Source organism: Magallana gigas, chromosome 5 (assembly GCF_963853765.1).
Source record: "Magallana gigas chromosome 5, xbMagGiga1.1, whole genome shotgun sequence".
NCBI lineage: Eukaryota > Metazoa > Mollusca > Bivalvia > Ostreida > Ostreidae > Magallana > Magallana gigas.
Genome location: NC_088857.1, coordinates 50,430,900 through 50,451,967, shown reverse-complemented (window position 1 = coordinate 50,451,967; position 21,068 = coordinate 50,430,900). Strand labels below are relative to the sequence as shown.

The following is a 21,068-nucleotide window of genomic DNA, read 5'->3' as shown; positions in this document are numbered from 1 at the left end:
AAGTAGCTGTGTATATGGATTGAAGATATGTAACAGTGCTATTAATTTGAACACCCATACGAAATTACGACACAACTACTCAGATATCTCACTAAATCTCGTCAGCTATTAGATAGCTACTTGATGTGTATGAACTAAACTGTTTAAAATGGAGATATTTGTAACGAAATGCACGAGTATCTGACGACAAAAAGAGAGCTATCTGAGTAATCGTGTCGTAATATCATGTGGGTGACCTAACAGAATGTTGAAATAAACAAGACTGGTACATCATCATTTTATATATACCGCTACTTCAGATTTGTTGACAAAACCCTTAAAACATAAAAATATTTGTAACAAAATATACTACTAGCTGACGAGATTTAAGGAGATATCTGAGTAATTGTGTCATAATATCATGTAGGTGACTTTATAAAATGTTCAAATTTGTAGATATATTTAATCTATATATACAGCTTATTGAGGTATATAAACTAAACTGTTAAAAATGGAGATATTTGTAACAAATTCCACTAGTAGCTGACGAGATTAAGAGAGATATTTGAGTAGTTGTGTTGTAATATCATGTGGATGACCTAACAGAATGTTGAAATAAGCAAGACTGATACAAATCATCAATTTATATGTACAGCTACTTGAGATTTGTTGACGAAACCCTCAAAATAAAGATATTTGTAACAAAATGCACTAGTAACTGACGACATAAAGAAAGATATCAGGGTAAATGTGTCGTGATATCATGTAGATGACCTTATAAAATGTTGGAATTAGCAAGACTGGTATATATTTTCAATCTTAATATACCGCTACTTGAGATTAATTGATAAAACCGCCAAAAATATAGATATTTGTAACTAAATGCATTAGTAGCTGACGACATAAAGAGAGATATCCGAGTATTCGTGTCGTGATATCATGTAGATGACTTGACATAATGTTGATATTAGCAAGACTGGTATATATTTTCAATCTATATATTTACAACTACCTGAGATATATTGACAAAACCGCCAAAAAATATAGATATTTGTAACAAAATGCACTAGAAGCTGATGACATAAAAAGATATATATGTGTAATTCTATCGTAATATCTTGTTGATGACCTGATACAATGTTAATATTAACAACCCTTGAAGATGTCTTTAATCTTTATGTACGGCTACTTAAGTTACATTAAAAAATTGTCTTTAAAATAGAGATAGTTGAAACAAAATGCACTGGTAGCTGACGAGATTAAGAGGTATATATGGGAAAGACTGTTGTAATATCATGCGTATGATGTGATAGAATGTTATGATTAATAACACTGAAAAGCACCAATTACCGACGAGAGTATGAGAGGAATATAAGTAAATGATGTTATAGTGTAATTTACATATTAAAAACACAAATAGAAATCCTAGGTTTTCTCACTTGGACAGTAACTAGTAGCCAAGTTTCTTTCATCTCGTAGCCATTGACTAGTAGCTAGCTTTTCTTACTTCTCGTTGCCAGTTACTTGTAGCCAGTTACTAGTAGCCAACTTTTATTTCATCTTGTAGCCAGTTACTAGAAGCTATTGATCTTACTTTTCGTAGCGTTACTAGTAGCTAACTTTACCTATCTGGCCTCAGATATTGTTTATTTTTTGTATATATATAGATATATATATATATAGATATATATATAGATATATATATATATATATCTATATATATATATATATATATATATATATATATATATATATATATATATATATATATATATATATATATATATATATATACTTAAATAAATAAAACAGAATGCGACAGTCCAAATTAAATAAATTGTTTACTGTTAGCGCTTTCAGCCATGTCGGCTCTTCAGACAGTTATACAAAATTTTGTATAACTGTCTGAAGAGCCGACATGGCTGAAAGCGCTAACAGTAAACAATTTATTTAATTTGGACTGTGGCATTCTGTTTTATTTATTTAAGTATTTTTTTGCTGTACCAAGGCTTTATTTATGTACATACAGCTTACTCCACTTATATTGAACTCGCTTATTTTGAAATAGAAATAAATCCCCAGTTTTTGCCTCTCATATTCTTTGCATTGATTTCACGGATATAATGAAATCGGCTATTTTGAAATATCGCTTATATTGAAGCCATTGATCGGTCTCCAAAGGTGATAATCAGTTGTTTTTATAACGGTTATATTGAAGTTCTCCCTGGCGGTTGTCGTCACGGTTGGTGACAGTAATTATGCCAGACTGACCGGTTGATATACAAAGGTGTGAATTGATAAGTTCTCTTCATGTGCGTTTTTATACTTTTATTAAAAAGTAAAATTTATTCACTGTTTAATTTTTTGTTTTTACGAATACGGATGTATTGAGGCTTGACGTAATATGGAAACCCCACGGAAAAGAAATACCTTATATCCGGACGCTAAATACAAACTAGTTATGGCTATTGATGAAAGAACAAAGCCTAAATTCGAAATAGCTAAGGATTTTGAGATTATCGCGTGTTAACTTACGATGATATACAAGCAGCGTTCAGCAATATTTGAAGCGTTTGAGTGTGGTGATTTTTCTCTAACGTTTTTCTAAAACGTAAAAGAATGCGATCCGAGATTATGATGAGGTTTAAGATAGTAACAAAACGAAACTTACAAAACTTTCGGATATAATTTTAATCAAACTTTCAAGGACTATTGTTCCATGTAATCCGTTTATTGTAATAGATAAATGATGATCTAATAATTTGTTCGGGTTTGGTTTTCTATGCTTACATCGGGATTGAACTTTCAAAAATGGCGGCTTCACGTCAGTCAATTTCGCTTATATTGAAATACGAATATATTGAAATAATTTGCATGGTCCCCTGAATTCTAATATATCCGGAGTAGGCTGTATATATATATATATATATATATATATATATATATATATATATATATATATATATATATATATATATATATATATATATATATATATATATATATATATATATATATATATAAAAGGCTAGTAGCTCAAAGTTGAAATAAATAATAATAAATTATTTAGGAGAGTGTTAAATATTTTAGTGAAAGGGCTAAAGAACAAAATTTCGAAAAGTAATACGACAAACTATACGTCCCTATCGGTTTTAAATTTTGATATTTATTACAACAGATAATGCAAAAAAATAATTCCAGTTGTAACAAAACACTTCTTAAGGAACAAATAGTCAAAAGCCGAAAACACTTTGTAATTTTTCCAGTCAGCTGCAACAAAACGAAATTACACTTTAGATTTCTATCTCTATCCGCTCCTGTAAATATCCAGCCAGTTGCTTTTTTATTACATTTTTAGAAATACGCTCAGAAAAAAACATTAGAAATTTTGGACACAGTATATACATTGTATATATTTATAAAAATGAACAAAAAATCTGAATCAACATACAAAACCTACTAATGTGTAGAGTGTTATTTCCCGCGCTTGCGTGGGCCATCATCTAGTTCTTACTCAGAATAAGATTATTCTTTACTTTGACCATAACTAGATTTTAGGTTTTTTTAATGTGAATTGGACGTAATTATGGAGAATAGGTGTTACATCTTTCCAAGTCAAGGGTTTCTGATCCATTCCGCTACTCACAAACCCTTGACCTAACAGACAAACCATATGTAGGCACCGTCTAGTGAGAGTACTGATTATTTTACTTTTATGACCTTTTACCAATCAGAAAATGTGTATTTTCAAGTATTCCTTTTAAAGGAATGATCGGCATGTAATATCATTGGTCAGCTCTGTTAATGTAATACAGAAGCATTACGCTACATGCAATTAACTATATATGGCTCAGTTTTGTTGATTTCCAATATAGTAAGGCATGAATAAGCTTTACTTTTAGTAGGCGAATTATACTTCCAATTAAAATTTGTATGTATGCGTGAAGAAAAACGTGATTTGAATCATTATGTATGTAACTGTATAAATGTTTTATTTTCAAAGCAAACAGATAAGAGTAACATTTTTGGTAATGTAATAAACGTGTAAATAAAGATTTAAATGAGGATGTCATTGCATAGTAAATAAAGTAGTGCAAGGCGCAATGCGAGTGCAAACAGTACAATTTGCTGTATGCCTCATATGGACACAACTATGATCGGCCGAAGCCTATAAAACTATAGTAATATGACTGCTCCCATGAACAAGTTGTTTATAGTAATGGAATTTGTAGAACGGATGAGTTCACTAGGACTAAACACCGATAGCAGTAAGTCAATTACTTACTATACTCTGTCCCGAGTTTTGGCACCCACCACTTATCGATTGATATTTCGATATTCATAAATACATTTGTGCTCAAACTACGTTTATCCTCTAAAATGAAAAATGTCCAGATTATCTGTTTTGCATCTTCGCTAGCCAAGGGTTTTCGGTCCACCTTGCTCCCCATAAACCCTTGTTTTGCCTCGGACTAGAATGTCTCGACGTCATTGGATGAATCGCGTCACGTGATTGCCTTATTAACTTCTTTACACGGCGGGCGTCGAAATTTATACGGCAACATGGCGGCGTAACGTTATTTGAGCTTATTTTTTACACAAACGTTCAACCATACCTTTAATTTTTAAGCCCCAAAATATTTAGAGTGACCCCCCTTTGCCCGTGACGTAATAAAACGATCCTATATACAATGGTATCCCGGTTTGCACAGACGACTGACGAGAAAGGTACAAAATTAGAGAATTAAGCTATGAATTTAATCGTTATGTATTATTATACCCGCACTTTCTAAAGAAAGTTCGGGTATATTGTTGTTACCCTGTTCCGTCCGTCCGTCCGTCTGTCCGTCCGTCCGTCTGTCACGTTTTACTTTCTCAAACTGCTCTTACATCTTATAAACCAGCAAACTGAACTCTTGGAGTTTGATTTGGGGTATCATGTTGTTTTGTAAAAAGGTTTCAAAAATTCTCTGTTAGTCCTGGGGGTCAAATAATTGGTAAAAAATGACGTTTTTTCACAAAAAACCTTCCTCGAACTCCTCCTATATTTTCAACAGTAGACAAATCATCTCTTGGAATATGTTTTAGGGTATCCTATAGATGCGCAATAAGGTTTCGGAATTTTAAATTTTGTCCTGGGGGTCAATTAATTGCTAAAAAATGACGTTTTTTTTTACAAAAAAACTGGTTTCAAAAACGTCATTTTCTTTTTGCAGTAGCCAAATGATCTTCTAGAATATGATTGGGGGTGTCATATTGAAGTGTGATCAGGTTCCAGAATTTTTTTTTTATTAAGGGGATCAGTGGGCAACAAAAAATGACGTTTTTTGCAAAAAAAAGTATGGTTCCCAGAACTCCTCTTACAACTTTTGGGGTAGCTACGTCATCTCTTGGGATATAATTGGGGCTGTCCTATAGATGTGCAATAAGATTTTAAAAATCTAAATTTCATCCAGGGAGTCAAATAGTAGCAGAAAATTGACGTTTATCACTCAAAAAAAAACATAGATCCCAGAATTCCTCTTATGATTTAATGGATAGACACATCATATCTTGGGATATGATAGGAACTGTTCTATAGATGTGCAGTAAGGTTTTAAAAATTTAAATTTCATCCAGGGAGTCAAAAAGTAGCAGAAAATTGATGTTTATCACTTCAAAAAAACATAGATCCTAGATCTCCTTTTATGATTTAATGGATAGACACATCATATCTTGGAATATGATAGGAACTGTTCCATAGATCAATGTAGATGTGCATTACGGTTTTGAAAAATTAAATTTAACCCTGAGGCCCATTACCTACATATCTGTTGATGCCCTTTAAGGATTAAGAATATATATGGTTAAGGGATGGGGATCTCAACCGTTTTTCAGATATTCGTGTACTTCCTGTTCGAGGGGGGTCATGACCACCCCCGGGGCCCATGACCTACATACCGTTTGATGCCCCTTGACACAAGGAACAAAAAAATATATGGTTTTAGGGTGGGGGTCTCAACTGTTTTGAAGATATTAAGGGACTTACTGTTTGAGGGGGTCAGGACCACCCACAGGGCCCATGACCTACATAACATTTGATGCCCCTTGACATCAGAAAAATGAATATATATGGTTTAGGGGTCATGATTATAACAGTTTCTGAGATATATCGTAATTTCAAATTCCTGGGGGGTGGGGATGACCCCAAGGGTCAGATCTAATAAACCCTATATATTGCCAGTAACAGTCAATATATGATTATGAAAACCCTATATTATTATCTTTGTCCGTTTTCAAGTTACCATTTAAAATAGAGTCTACGATTCTTCCTACAAGGTTCAATGTTAGACCCCACAACCTTTTGACACCCGTTACGGTCATGACTTACATGCCATAATGATCTGATGCGCCATGACCTAAGGAGGATTAATATCTTTGGATTAAGGTGGGGATCTCAATGGTTTTTATGATATTTGATAATTTCAGGAAGAGCACTTGGGATCATGACATACATACCATCTGAAATGCCTTGAACAAAGAAACAATAATATAATATGTACATGATATATGATTCAATTTAAGAACCCAGATATAGATCAATCATCTATGTTTTGTAATACTTCCTATGTATATATACATGTATTAGTTTGTGTTTTGTTCTATACTATTCATTTTCATGACTGTAGTATGGCTTAGTCTTATTTTAAATTACATTAAAAAATTGTCAAATATATGACTTGGAACCCCCAGCCCCAAACAAGCTCAAATATAAACCGCCCCGCCCCCCCCCCCCCCTCCTTAATTGTCGAATGATCTATTAAATCAAAATATAATTTGGGTGTCTACAAACTTTTATTAACTGGTAAAAAATGTTATTCTTATAAAAAATTACATTACACCTTGCATAATTGACAAATGATCTATTGAGATATGATCAGAGGTCATATTTCTACCTTGGGATCAATAACTAGTATTCATTGACAAGTTAAAATTAATAACAATGAAAGATTCAAATTATAAATGTTTATACTCAACATTCACCCACCCCCAAATATAACCTGGTTCTTAAGATTCAGTCTTCTTAATACATTCTTACATGTTTGCAGTAGCAAATTTTAAATCATTTCTTGATTGCTTTTTCTCTCCTGATGCACATTAACATTTTGAAATAGCTTAATTCAATTTTTAAGATTTATAAACAAAATGTTATACATGTATGCATGTGTATTCGCCTATTTGGGGCAATTGTAAAGTCTCCTAAACAAAGCAGTGACATCATTAGGCTAGGAATTACCCACATGGATCAAACACTACTGTAACATATGAATAAGATAAAATACTTTATTGGGAGTTGATTTTAATCAACTCTCCTATGCACTTACTCTGGCAAAGCAGTTAAAGATAACACCTGGGGGTCATTAATGTACTTTACACCATATGATGCATCATAATGACATTAGAAGATATTTTGTATTTTCCTGTTTCGTGGGGTCAGAACAGATAGTCCCATAAGGTCATGACCTATATTGTATTTGATGCATTATAATACATTAATAAAAGAATACTCCTTCCTTCTTATTATAACTCATATAAAAATGATTATTAAGTATCTAGTACACTAACTTACATGTAATACACAAATTAAATAAGAAATTGTTTATACAGGGTCAAGATGGGGTGAACTCAATAGTGAAAGTCTGACAAATGAAAAAAATAACTTTTGCAACTAAAATGACAGAAACTTTACAAATGCGATAGGGTAGGTAACGATGATAAGCTTATTTAAATATTAAAAGATGATGATACAGTATGCTGTCAAAGGGAGATCACACTTAGAAAGTGAAAGTAGAACTTATGTATGCTGGCATCTCATCATATTGTGCTACTGCTACTATATGTATTATGCTTACCTATATTTGTCAGCATCATAATGATAATCCAATTAAAACACAATAATGAATTCCTTTAGCTGATCTTAACTAATCCTTTTCTGCATATGGAAATCACAGACATGTATGTATACACGCGAACCCATCTAATCGAAGAGCTGGGTAAAACTAGTACCCGCTAATGATACCTGCAGACCTGTGTTGTGTACGTAACTTCAGACAAAAATCAGTTATTTGAAACATGCATGTATTTTTATGACCTATTCTTCAAATCCACATGCACCATTTTATTAGGTAAATAACAGCTTTAAGATGGTGCAGGACACCTGCATATTGTGATGTATACTTTCTATTGAGATAAACAATAAAGTATATTAAATATTAATTAAATATTTACCCCCCAGATAATGTTACCTAACATTGAAGCGCAGTGGGTTAGAGCGTTTACATGTCTGTAAGAGCATTGGGGTCCAAGGTGTATTTTTGGTAATTTTACAATTGATATCAATGAATTTTCATGGGGGGGGGGGGCTCTGGTCCCCTCACTCCCATCCCTTCTCTAAATCTGTGCACACGATGATGAAACACAGAAGCAAAACTAGGGAGCATAATTTAATTTTTAATTTTGTTTGTAATAAATATATAGACCGTTATACTTTCTATGACATGAAATGTTAAGATTATTGATTAACTGAAAATTCACTGCAAACAGTTCAACTCCAAATTGCACATAAAGTGCTGCTCATATGTATTATCATATGGGAAGGGATCTCATCCTTCAGTTATCAAAATTATAATTTTTAAATGTATTACCGGAGTTTGCATGTGACCTTCATTTTTAATTAAACTGGTACAAAACAGTGTTATTTAGGGGCAAACACTTGGTGCGGGTATTACTGTCTAATGACAGCATCTAGTCTTTTGTTTGTTTACATATCGAACTGTAGGCTCTCGACAAAACAAAACACTTATTAGGTTCGTTACTGACTGTTTACAGAAATTTGTGGGGTCGGTAAAGTCCATAGAAGGCTCGGCTCCAGTCAGTAACGAACCTAATAAGTAATATTGGCGGATTACATTGCGAAAACTCGGTGACGAGCTCCGTTTTATGATTGGCTGCAGCTGCGAGTAGCTGATCCAATCGCAGTGCTTGTAAATATAAACTTTAAAAGAAAACACATGTGTGATCTTTGGTAAATCATTCGGTGCTTTTAACAAATTGAGACACAAGTTCTCGAGTACAGTGCCTCGCCAACGATGGTCTAACCAGATCGCTTAAAAAATTTATCTATTTTACCGGGATTGAACATAGTTCTACAAACTTGTCAAGGCTCGCGTGATAGCATGGGAAGTAAACATGACGAATGTAGAAGCTGCCCATCCCGTTAGTATATACGCATGCGCGGATCTAGAGGGGGGGTCGGGGGGGTCCCGACCCCCCCTGGAAAATGAAAATTTATTAAATTTACATAGTAAAATTATCGCGAAAATATGCCTCGGACCCCCCCTGGCAAACACAATTATCCTTCGGACCCCCCCCCCCCCCCTGGAAAAAAATTCTGGATCCGCGCATGTATACGTTCCTGCTTATGGTTATTGCTTTTAAAGGTTTAATGAGATTTATTTTATTTAATTTCTTTGGTTCACAATATTTACGACAACGATACCTGGTTTTATGACATGAAAGCTTTGTTATAAATCGCGACTTTTTCACTCCTGGTACAGGTCCTTACAAAACACTGTGAATAAAACATTCCATGCTTTCCCTAGGTTATAACTTAACTCATATTTAATAGCATCGTTAATTATGTTCCGATATTCGGTAGTCAACATGTTTTCAAGTTGTATTAATGCCGTAGTGTGTATATAACCCGTTGTTTAATTCGATTAAAATGTAAATCTGCAAGGGGCGCAACTCAAGTTGCTCGCTAGATAGCGCCACTACATCACCGAGATCCGCCAAGGGTTTATGGGGAGCAAAGTGGACCGAAAACCCTTGGCTAGCGAAGATGTCTGTTTTGAAACGCCCCTTTACTGCTTCAGGTTTGAATACACAACCCAAAATAGAAAGTCTACGGGGATTTTGCATTCCATCAGCTATGAAATAGCCGGGATGATAATGTTGAAAAAAAATAAGCAAAATATTTCGAGTGAGTTCCGAATGGTGAAAAGAAGGTCAAGTCTCCGTAAGATTTGTTTTCGTTCCTTTTCACTTGTATTAGTGAAAAATGATAATGTGTCAATGAATATATATCTTGGATATTTCCCCTTTTATCAATTTCAACTGTATTTCTTTCACAGGTATGTGTATTTTGATAAAAAAAATATCAAAAAGTGATGTAAGCAATAACTTGGGATAGACTGCAGTTGGTCTCAAATTTATTTGACATTAGCATAATTATACTTAAAATCAGGCTTTTTATTGGATCATGCAAACTTTAATGAGACCAACAAAAGAACGGGCTTTCTAACCTCATCAAACTCTGCCTATATATCTGGTCAAGGGTTTGTAAGCAGCGGAGCGGATCAGACACCATTGACTTGGGAAGGCGATGTGTTTAGTCATGACAACTTTGGACGTTATGATTATACTGCTCCTCTTTTCTGTGATTTGAGTAGCTTAATTGTCAGTTAACAGCTGATGTACATGATATTTTTTTCTGTGAAAAAATATGCAAGAGTTGTCGCGCCTGCATAAGAATAAAAATTAATATGCACTGTATTTATTTTAGTAAAACTAGCTAAATTTCTACATGCAAATTGTCATTATTGGTTTATATGATCCTTGATTTTATCCAGGTCCATTTTCAATGAAAACTTATAAATGAATATAAGGCTAACTATTACTAAACTAACTATACCTAGTCACCTTTGTTAGTAGTATTGCAAACCCATTTTTTTTATGATCAACTGTTTCGTTAAAGACCTTCCCCTCACGAAGTTGAAGGTAAAGCCAGGGAGTTGTAGACCTTATCTAGATTCTTTTACTAGATTTACATTTCTTATAATAAAAATACCTTCTTCAAAATTTGACAATCATTAAAATTCGTCCTTATTTGGTTTCTTAGTTATATCTAATGAATGTCAATGTCAAGGCATATCATAGTCATTTACAAAACTTTTTACTAACTAACATTACGAAGGTTACACACGCCTCTTGTCAAAAAACTTCCTCGTTAAATACGATGCAGATCACAATTAGGATATGCTGGGCTTAGACTAACACGTACTGTACATGTAAGTTTGGTTTTGGGTGTGTTTTGTGTACTCAAATGTTAGGTGGCGTGTAACAACTGCTTAAAGAAAATAGCCAAGCACATATTTGTTTTGATGATTTTTTCTATTTAAAGGTGTTTTTGAGTATTCTTTTAATTGGGGAGTTATATATTATACAAATATTGACTGGGGTTGAGGGCAACATTGATTATATTAGCCCCCGAGGGACGAAACATTGCCCGACAAGGGGGCTAATATAATCAATGTTGCCCAAAAACACAGGCAATATTGTTAAAATTCGTCACATTCTGTCAAGATCACTTTTTCATATTCAATTGTGTAGCACAGAAACATTTTAAACAGAATATTGAATAGGTTATATTATATTGAGATTAAATGAATGCAATGACACCCTATTTTAGGACTATTTAGGAACATAATTGGTTTTGTTATACTTTCATGTTAAATACTGAAATTTGATTGGTTAAGACGCAGTTAATAATATTTTCTATTACCCTCAGCGTTAGCAACGCACTTAGCAACGGGTAACATTAAAAAATGTTACATGCGCGAAAATTATGCGCGTACGGTTCGCTGTAGAATTCACGTTACTCCTATATAAAAGCAGTAAAATTTTCTTAAAAATTAAGACATCCAGTATAACAAAATAAATAGTGCCTGTTTGGGAGGATAACAGTTGAAATTGACACCCCTCGAAAACCATTGTCAACCTCCGCTTCGCGTCGGTTGACAATGGTTTTCTCGGGGTGTCAATTTCAACTGTTACCCTCCCAAACAGGCACTATTTATATAATGTCCTGTAGACGAAGTACATGATGTAAGATGGGTAATTTTCATCCTTGACAGCAAATTTGTTTAATGATCTTTTACATCTACAAACGATAATAACGTGGGATAATAACTGTTTTCATGATATATTTAAAATTGAATATTTCCATATTTTCAATGCAAACTTACTTTTTTATTATTTGACAGACGTGCTAACGGCAAAATGATGTTAATAATATATTTTTTGCTCCATTTTTTGGAAGGTAAGTGATATAAGTACACAAAAGAATTAAGTTTTTAAACTTTTTGACCATTTTTGTATATTCCATACAGCCATCTATAGGGCTGTATTTGTTTTCTGATTTTACAATTTGTGGTTTCAATGTATGATTTTATTTATATTTTGCTAGTAGTACTTCATGAAAGTGATTGTGAATTGATTCTTCACAAAAAACAAAAAACATTACATGTACATTACGTATTGGTCAAAGATGTTAACTTATTGTAAATGTTTCATTATTTTTACGTCATAAAAAGTAACGACGATCTTATTCTTTAGGAATCTTTCTGCTGACTATCACAACATCACCTGAAATAAACGTCTCCCTTGAATCAAACTCATCTATTGTGTTGAACTGTACATTTGAACTTGACGCCAATGAAGGCATCAGAAATGTGTACTGGGGAAAGAAACTGCACGGCACTAATTACAATAAGTTGGCAGAATTTGCTTATAAGAATGCCATTTATAATATAGATCATGGTTTGAGTTTGGAAAACCGATCCAATCTACATAGTTTCAGTGATACCTCTCAAAGCGCCATACTGAACATTACAGATGTAAGATGTGAAGATGTCGGACAATATCAATGTGAAGTAGAATTCTCGGTAGATTCAAAAGGAAAAACAGACCGGAAATACACAGATGTGTACATTCAAGGTATACACTTTTAAATATCTTGAAAGTCCACGCAGTTTTTATGATTATAATTTTTGAATGCAGTTTCTTTATCCATCAACATTTTATTTCATATATTGATGAAAATTTGATGTTATTTAATTCAAAAATGATTTTTATATGTACCATAACAGAGACACGACAGGAATAAAATACATTGTAATTACAAAACTTATTCAAGTATAATCAAAGTATGGTTACATTTTCTTAAACCTTATCATTTCGGTTTTTTTATTCTTGTACTCATGTACTTTTTTAGATGTTTAGTAATTATTAACTTAAGGCAGTGTTTTAATAAAAACTTTGAAACGGAATAATTATTTATAATTTAACGTGAATTTGTCTGCATTTAGCTTCTATTGTGCAAAACTAGAGAGCAAAACAAACCTAAATAACAGAATAGGCAATTTAAAAAATTACACATGTATAGTATGTTTCGCATTTGATTAACTATACAATTTCCTTGTCTTTTTAAATCATTCAAAGTTAATGCACTTTAAGTGAATGAATATTGTTTATGATTTAAAGCAAATGCAGAGAGACCAACAACATTCTCAGTTCACCCCAATAACAGCCTGGAGGAACATGAAATTCTGAATATTGCGTGTGTCGCAGTTGTCGGAAGTCCTCACGGATCGCTGGCCATATGGGAACAAAATGTCTCATCAAATACTTTGACACTTCTGAAAAACACATCAAAAGTGTTTATTGATACTGACAACTGTACATCTGTTGCAAATCTTACCATAACATATAAAGTCAGCCGACATAACAATGGAGCCAAGTTCATGTGCTCATCAAGAAATAAATTCACTAAAGAACCAGCCCCAGCCGCAGAGTTTGGTCCTATAAAAGTTCTCTGTAAGTCCTAAAGCATTAATCTTCAATGGTCCGTCTTATTAAGTAATTATAAAATCTAAAAATACAGTATAAAGATGTTTTAAGTTTTTTACACTTTAAGGTGTAGCTAGTTGAAATGAATTAATGAATTCCAGCTTATAAGAAAATAATTTATTGCATACCCCTCGAAATTTCTTGATGTCTATCAAAAGAGTTTTATGATTTTTGGTATGAAAAGAAAAACACTCTGAAGTAGATACATGTAGCTTTTTGAAAAGAATAGGAAATTTTAGCTGATAATAAAACAAAACCCTATTGCATACCGTTTAAAATTGATTAGGCTCTAAAGAAAAAGTTGTCTGAGTATTGGTATAATGAAAGAAGCTAGGTCTTTAATTTTCTTTATTACAATATTTTCAAATACCCTGATTGAAGAAATCGACAATTTTCAATCAAACAGTGAAATGAATATCATATGCTTGTATTATCATAACCTATTCGTCTTTTCTTATCAAGCGTAAGTTCATTTATTTTAAACTTTGCACCGTCTTTTAAACAACGCATGAGGTAGTTTATACATTTTTTGTGTACTGAAAAGAGTAAAAACATGGAGATATGTAACATAAATCGGTGCAAAAGCTAACATCTTTCTGGGTTTTTTAATTTATTTTTTGACAGATGGTCCATCAAATACAAGAGTTAATTCTTTCGATTTAAACGCACCACTATTCATTAAAGACTCTGTAATTCTTGAATGTATTTCTGACGGCAACCCGAATCCGATATATGCATGGAAATTTAATCACTCAAGTATTGGAAACAATTCAAAGTTCAACATATCTGCAGATAAATCCAAGCTATCATTTACCGTTACGAACATCTCCGACAGTGGTTTATACCAGTGTGTGGCATATAACTACATCAAAGGGAATATGTTCAACAGCTCATCCAATGTCACCATAACTGTCCAAGAACGACACGAAGAGGATAATGCAATGGAAATAGAAAAAACGTGTTTGGAAAACCCTTGTTTATTTATACAAAACTGTATTATGAGAAATGGAAGCGCATTTTGTTCCATAAATATTTGGGCTGTAGTTGCAATTGCATTCATTTTCCTGACTCTGATTTTGGGAACAATAACACTGATGCTAATAATTTCGAAAGCAAATCATATAAAAAGAATCAACCGCAAGAAAAGAATGGATATTGGGTAAGTGTTCATATATTTTAGCTCACCTTAAACCGGAGTTTTAAATAAGCGATTCTGACCAGGTGTTGTCCATCGTCCGTCCGTCTATCTGACCGTCCTTGTGACTGTAAACTTTCCACATTTTGTTACTTTTTTTCCTACAACTACTAGTCCAAATTTAAGCAAATCTGGTATTAATCATCATCATGGAAAGGGAAATCTAAATTGTTTAATTCAAGGGTGAAACGTCTTCAAAGGGGAGATAATCATAAAACGGTGAAAATAGGGCGTGTATTTTAAAAAATCTGTATCTCAAGAACCATTGACCAGAAGTTATAATATATACATCAAAGCTTACTCAAATAGTTTTAAGATTCTAATTTCTTCTAAAGAAAGATATATACATATATAGGAAACATTTTTACAAATCTTTTCCTCTAGGAATACATGAACAATGCTACAATTTGTAATATTTCTATGCAATCATCCTACAAAAGGTCAAGTTTCTTAATTGTATAAAACTTTACACCCAGACATAAACTATGGCGTCTGGAGGAGTTCAAAGTTCATTTCAAAAATATATAAGGAAAATGTTTAAAACTCTTCTTCTCTAATATTAAAATATTACAGTTTTGTGATGTTACTATGCAAGGATTATCAGATGGTGTTGAATCTAATTCTTAAAACCATAACCCCTGGCCCAATACTTGGGTCCTAAAAGGGATTCAAAGTTCAATTTTGAAATATGTAGGGGAAATGTTTAAAATCGATTCCTCAAGAATTAAATACTACAATTTGTGATATTACTACTACATGTATGCATGCTTCCTTAGATAGTGTAGATTCTTATTTCTAAAAATCGTGCCCCTTCGGACCAATACTAGGGCATCCAGAGGAGTTCAAAGTTCAACTTAGAAATATATATACATAATAACAGTTTAAACATTTCATCGTAATAATTGCAATAACTTGTGATATTACTATGCAAGCGTCCTCAGATGGTATAGATTGTATTGTTTGCAAATTTCTACCCCTATACCCATACTGGGGCCCCAAAAGCGGTTAAAAGTTTAACATAGAATTGTGTTGGAAAAATGTTTAAAAATCCTTCCCTTAAGGTCGGTAGCGGGTTTAAAATTCTGCGCAGAGTATTGCGCATTACTGTCGTAAAACGCAAATGTAAAGTAAAATGTTCAAATATACAGGTTATCATGTAACGTTTTTATGTTAAAAAAATGAATTATCAAAAAATTATATTTAGTGAAAAGACTTGTTAGAATAATGTCAGAAGTATTTTAATCATCTTGCCGCTTCTTCAAAATCGACGTTATTGTCGTCTGAATCAACGTCTTACAATGACGTCAGTTGATACTCTGACGTAACAATTGACAAAAATAAACGTCGTGCACTTTCTATTGCAGCGTCAATAATAAAAATCAAAACTATAACTTGCAAAATAAAAACATATACGTGATCCTTCTACGTTCTGTGTGAGTGGAAAGGTATTTTTCTTCTACTACAAAAAAATTGAATTTGATGCGTAAACATCCTTTATATATATATATATATATATATATATATATATATATATATATATATATATATATATATATATATATATAGATAAAAATTAAATAAGAAAACACGAAAAACGTTCAATATAGCTTAAGCGCTTTCATTTTAAAATCTTCAGAAGCTATATAATGGTAACATAGTAACGTGACGTCAAAAAACTTGAACGTTGAACGGCAATATAGCTTCTGAAGATTTTAAAATGAAAGCGCTTAACGAGGCCGAGTACAGAACGAGTACGCACGCTTTCGCGCAGCATTTAATTGTATTGTGACGTCATCTTTTTGCTTGGTTGACGCCATGGCGTGATAGTTTCAACTGCAGATATTCAGCGAAAATTGTTGAAAATATCTCGTTTGATGCCTAAAAATAATGTTATATTGTGGAATAAACATTAATGTCTCGAAGTATAAGCTATATTTGGGCTCGGGTCGAAAACGTGAAGAGGGTTCAGCAAGCCTAGCCCTCTGTCACGCTTTCTTAACCCGCCTACATACTCATATATTTCAAGACAGTAACCGTGTATTTTATATTAATGACCCTTAAAATGTGATGTTATATATTTTTTTATTATTTAAATATGTCTGAATGCTTTAATAATACTACAAAGATCACCTTTTCCGCCTTTCTCAAATAAAAAATAGCCATTATCTGACAAATCTGGGAAATTGGGCATACAAAAATCAACTTTGATAAGACCCCTGGAACAAACCAGGAGGTAAAAGGTTTTTTTTATTTGACCATTTGATGCCTTTTAGCAATACCTTTAATATGTAGAACAGAAAAAGAAATCCCTAGGGCAGAAGTTTAAAGAAATTTGCAAAATTGATACATTTCAAGCGAAATCCCATAGGGTCCTATGTTAAAGATTAACAAACTTTGAGATGACCCCCTAAACAAACAGTGTGGTAAATGTCTTATTTTCTAATCTTAAAATAATAATTATATCATTAGAAATTCAGGTAAAAAATCTAGGGCAGAACTAATTAGACCCGGCCTCGTTAAGCTATATTGAACGTTTTTCGTGTTTTCTTATTTAATTTTTATCTATAACTCGCCGACCACTGTGGATTTTATTGTGTTTCAATATATATATATATATATATATATATATATATATATATATATATATATATATATATATATATATATATATATATATATATGTAAAATGGCTGGCACGGCACGTTTATAGGATCAAACTATGAGGGCGGATAGCATAAAAACCATCCATTCAATTTCGTTTTAATTTAACAAAAAGTTCCCTTATACGTTAACCTTTCATCGCTGAAAATTAAAAGAAAATCGTATGTTTGTAATTTTTTAAAAATGAGATTGAAAATGAAAACCCTCATTTTCCTATATTATCTTATATAGAATGTCGGTGATTAATCGGACATACGACCAAAAATTGAGCTCGGCAAACGAATAAACTATCCGGTCAATTTACTTTATATTTTGCACATAGTTTACTCATAAGTTGGCATTTCACTGTAAAACAATTAAAGGAAATCGTATGTATGAAACATTTTCCCCCGAGACTCCTTAAGAAATTCAAAGCTTCATTTAGTGATATAACTATGTAAGCATCCTCATATCTTCATATCTAGGTCACAGTTACCTTCTTTCACGTTTGGTGATTACTTACTAAGTCAAATTTGTAACTTTAGTTTTATTTGGCCTCTTGTCATTAAACTTTGTTAGTTGGTGTATTTTGCAATATCATTATATCACTTTTCAAAAATGGGCCACAGTTACCTAGTTTTCACGTTTTGTAATTATTCTTTGTCCAATTATGTTACATTTGGCATGTAGAGGATAGTAAGTTTGGTCAGTTGATGCATCCTAAATCTTAGGATATCCTGACAGACAGACATAAGGACAAAATTAATTATTAAACGTTACTTAAACATTAAGTATATGTGCGCTGAATATAGAGTTAAGGGCTACACGCTTTTTATAAAGGAGTTTATGTAATGATGTGGCTAAATTGAAATTGATAAAAATGATCTAGATTAAGAATTCACTTAAAAGAAAAAACTAAAGATTTTGTGTCAAGAAGTGAACATAAGTACCAGTAACACTGAACGCAACACTTATAAGGATACTTGCTTTGGGATTTTTAAATACGGGAGATAAAAGGAAACAATATGAAACCACCTCCCAACAAAAGAATTGATTACCAAAAAGGAAATAACAACTACCTTTAATGAAAATAATACGATCGTTTGATTGCAAATGCATTTTTTTCACTTTTTAGTGATGTTCACGTGTCGTATACTAGAGAGAAGTTTGAAGATTTTGGAGGATATGCCGATCCTAAGGATGTAAAAAGGCCAGAAAAGTATAACTATTTTGTTCTGTTTAAATAAAGTAAGATGTTAATGTTTGCAAGTACGCCATTAATTATTGATATTCGTGTTTGATTAAAATTTATTAACCTTAAAATTTTATATTTCCGTAATTGATTTGGATTTCAATTGCAAATCACCTACATTAAGGAATGTTTTAAGAGTGAACATAATAAATGTTTGCTAAATTTAACTTTCACATCAACTCAGTATAAATAAAGATTTTGTCAATAAATGAGCAGATAAACAAGATATTTGAGTTGGTGTTGAACATAAGTTCCATAAAATGGAATTTGTATATAAGTTCTGTTTACAAATAAAATAATATTTAGAAATATTTTCAAAGAAATCACCATTCTAATATATTTCTATTTCCCCTGGATCTAATTATTTATAAACGCAAAAAATCAAAGAGTAATCGGGCGCCTCCATATTGGTACTTTTTTTTGAAAGATTTAAAATTTGGTGTATACCCTGTAATTGCCTAGCAAATAAGAATAAAGCATCGGCTACTGATCTGCAAGTCATGAGTTTGACCTTTACATTTTTTCCTTTCTTAAATTATTAAATTTTTGGCCAAACAGATAGCAAAAAAAATATTAAAAAACGAAGATTTGATTTCCATTAATATATTTTGTTGTACTTTCATCCGCATTAGTATTTTAAGGCGTCATTTACCTTTTTAAATAGCAATTATGATTTGTTGAGTAATGATGCTCATATTAAAATACATTCTCACTTTTTTTTACTACAGTGGACAAATAAAACTAGACAAGGATGTACGGGACAATCCTTATGCGGACCCGGTAGATTTTCAAACACAATACGCCGTTGTTCAGAAAACCTGGGAGACTCCTGCAAAGTCGTCAAAAGACACAAACTCGTCAGATACCTCTAACCTGCTGAACAATACGGATTCGTCAAATACTGGAAATCCCTCAAGTTCTACAGAGACCACAAATCTCAAAAACTTATCAAGTGATGAAAAAACATCAGCTTCAACGGAAACTTCTGAAACTATTCCCAAACCTCCAAATGTGTACGGTTTTTTTTTCTTTTCATGTTGAGCAATGCAGTTGATTCTCCTTCTTATATTTCTACATTTAAAATCTAATTCTATCTGAAATTTTAGATATGATGGTGCGTGGGTCTGAGGAGTAAAATCAACAACAATTTAAAATGGTAAAAGCATAAGTATAATAAGTATACAAGCTCAGAGAATACATAAACAATGATATTAATCATATTATCAGATATTTACAAGCATGAAGCATGAATGTAATAAACTTATAGCGTATTTAATGCTTGCAAATTGGTTTCATAACTTTTCATATTGGTTTAGAATATGATTGTGTGATTTATTAGTGGTTTTAGTCCTCACATTCATGCATAATTCAAAAGTTCCATTTCATAATCATTATGATTATTGGGTTTTTTTAAATTTCAGGGGCCAAACGCCAACAAATTACATAAATTTACTCCTGGACTGAACCTGTATGCTTACGGAAGTATTGGGATGCAAACTTTATACAACGTTCAGTTGTAAAGTTTTGTTAGTCAGACTAGCAGATTCCGGATTAGTTATTTTGTTTTCTTCTTTCTTACCTGATAATCTATACACTTATTTTTTGCTCATAATCGTTGAATAATCGTTTTGTTCGTTTTGTTCATAATCGTTAGATTGCGTGCAATCTGTACGCTTTATATTTATTACAAGGAAACTGACTTGGAAACGATTTCCTTGGCTTATATCGCCATCTGGCTGAAAACACTCATACATGTTTAAAATGTTTAAATCATAAGTTTTCCATTTTACATCCTATCCAGAATCATAACAGATATTGGACTATGGTCGAATTCTCAATTATTTACAAATTGCTCAACAATTATTTGTTGATTTTAAAAATTTTAGGTGAAAAATAGTCTTCCAGTAAATAATGCTTTGGGGGGGGGGGGTTTCGGTAACTGTGAAATTCTTGGATTCAAAGACAAAAAATAGGACCGAAAATAGTTTTGTGGACATTAATATTCTCAACAATTACAAATGCAAATATGTATTTTACCAAATAATTGTAGATCCATTTATTTAATATACATTTTTAAAACAAAACAAGAAGTTGGGGTATATAGCGGAGTTTGGTTGCTATCGAATATTTTTATCAACATTCATTAAACACAGTCGTGTTTAGTTTTCTGTAGCTATAATTTCAAAACAACAGCTAAATAAACCTCGCCTAGCTGAATTTTTTAAAAATAAATAAATAATGAAATTATATATGATGTATGTCTTGTTAAATTTA

General features: G+C 32.3%; 1 protein-coding gene across 2 annotated transcripts; it reads left to right on the top strand.

Moving 5' to 3' along the window:
* Positions 1–14,344: 14,344 nt before the first annotated feature.
* LOC117684916 (uncharacterized) lies at positions 14,345–20,587 on the top strand. 2 transcript variants are annotated; one of them, XM_066086209.1, is made up of 5 exons: positions 14,350–14,866; positions 18,678–18,761; positions 19,523–19,807; positions 19,901–19,950; positions 20,216–20,587. In XM_066086209.1, exons 1-4 carry the CDS (start codon positions 14,586–14,588, stop codon positions 19,920–19,922), a joined length of 672 nt encoding a protein of 223 aa, XP_065942281.1. In that variant the 5' UTR covers positions 14,350–14,585; the 3' UTR covers positions 19,923–19,950; positions 20,216–20,587. The 2 variants fall into 2 exon arrangements, with proteins under 2 accessions (XP_065942280.1, XP_065942281.1); XM_066086208.1 differs by lacking the exon at positions 19,901–19,950 and having other exon boundaries at positions 14,345–14,866.
* Positions 20,588–21,068: the final 481 nt, after the last annotated feature.

Bases quoted from the DNA above. Each gene is read 5' to 3' on its own strand.
- LOC117684916 (XM_066086208.1), top strand. From the start codon at position 14,586: ATGTTCAACAGCTCATCCAATGTCACCATAACTGTCCAAGAACGACAC. The intron at 14,867-18,677 runs GTAAGTGTTCAT...TTCACTTTTTAG, and splicing joins AAGAAAAGAATGGATATTGG to TGATGTTCACGTGTCGTATA. The intron at 18,762-19,522 runs GTATAACTATTT...TTTTTACTACAG, and splicing joins GATGTAAAAAGGCCAGAAAA to TGGACAAATAAAACTAGACA.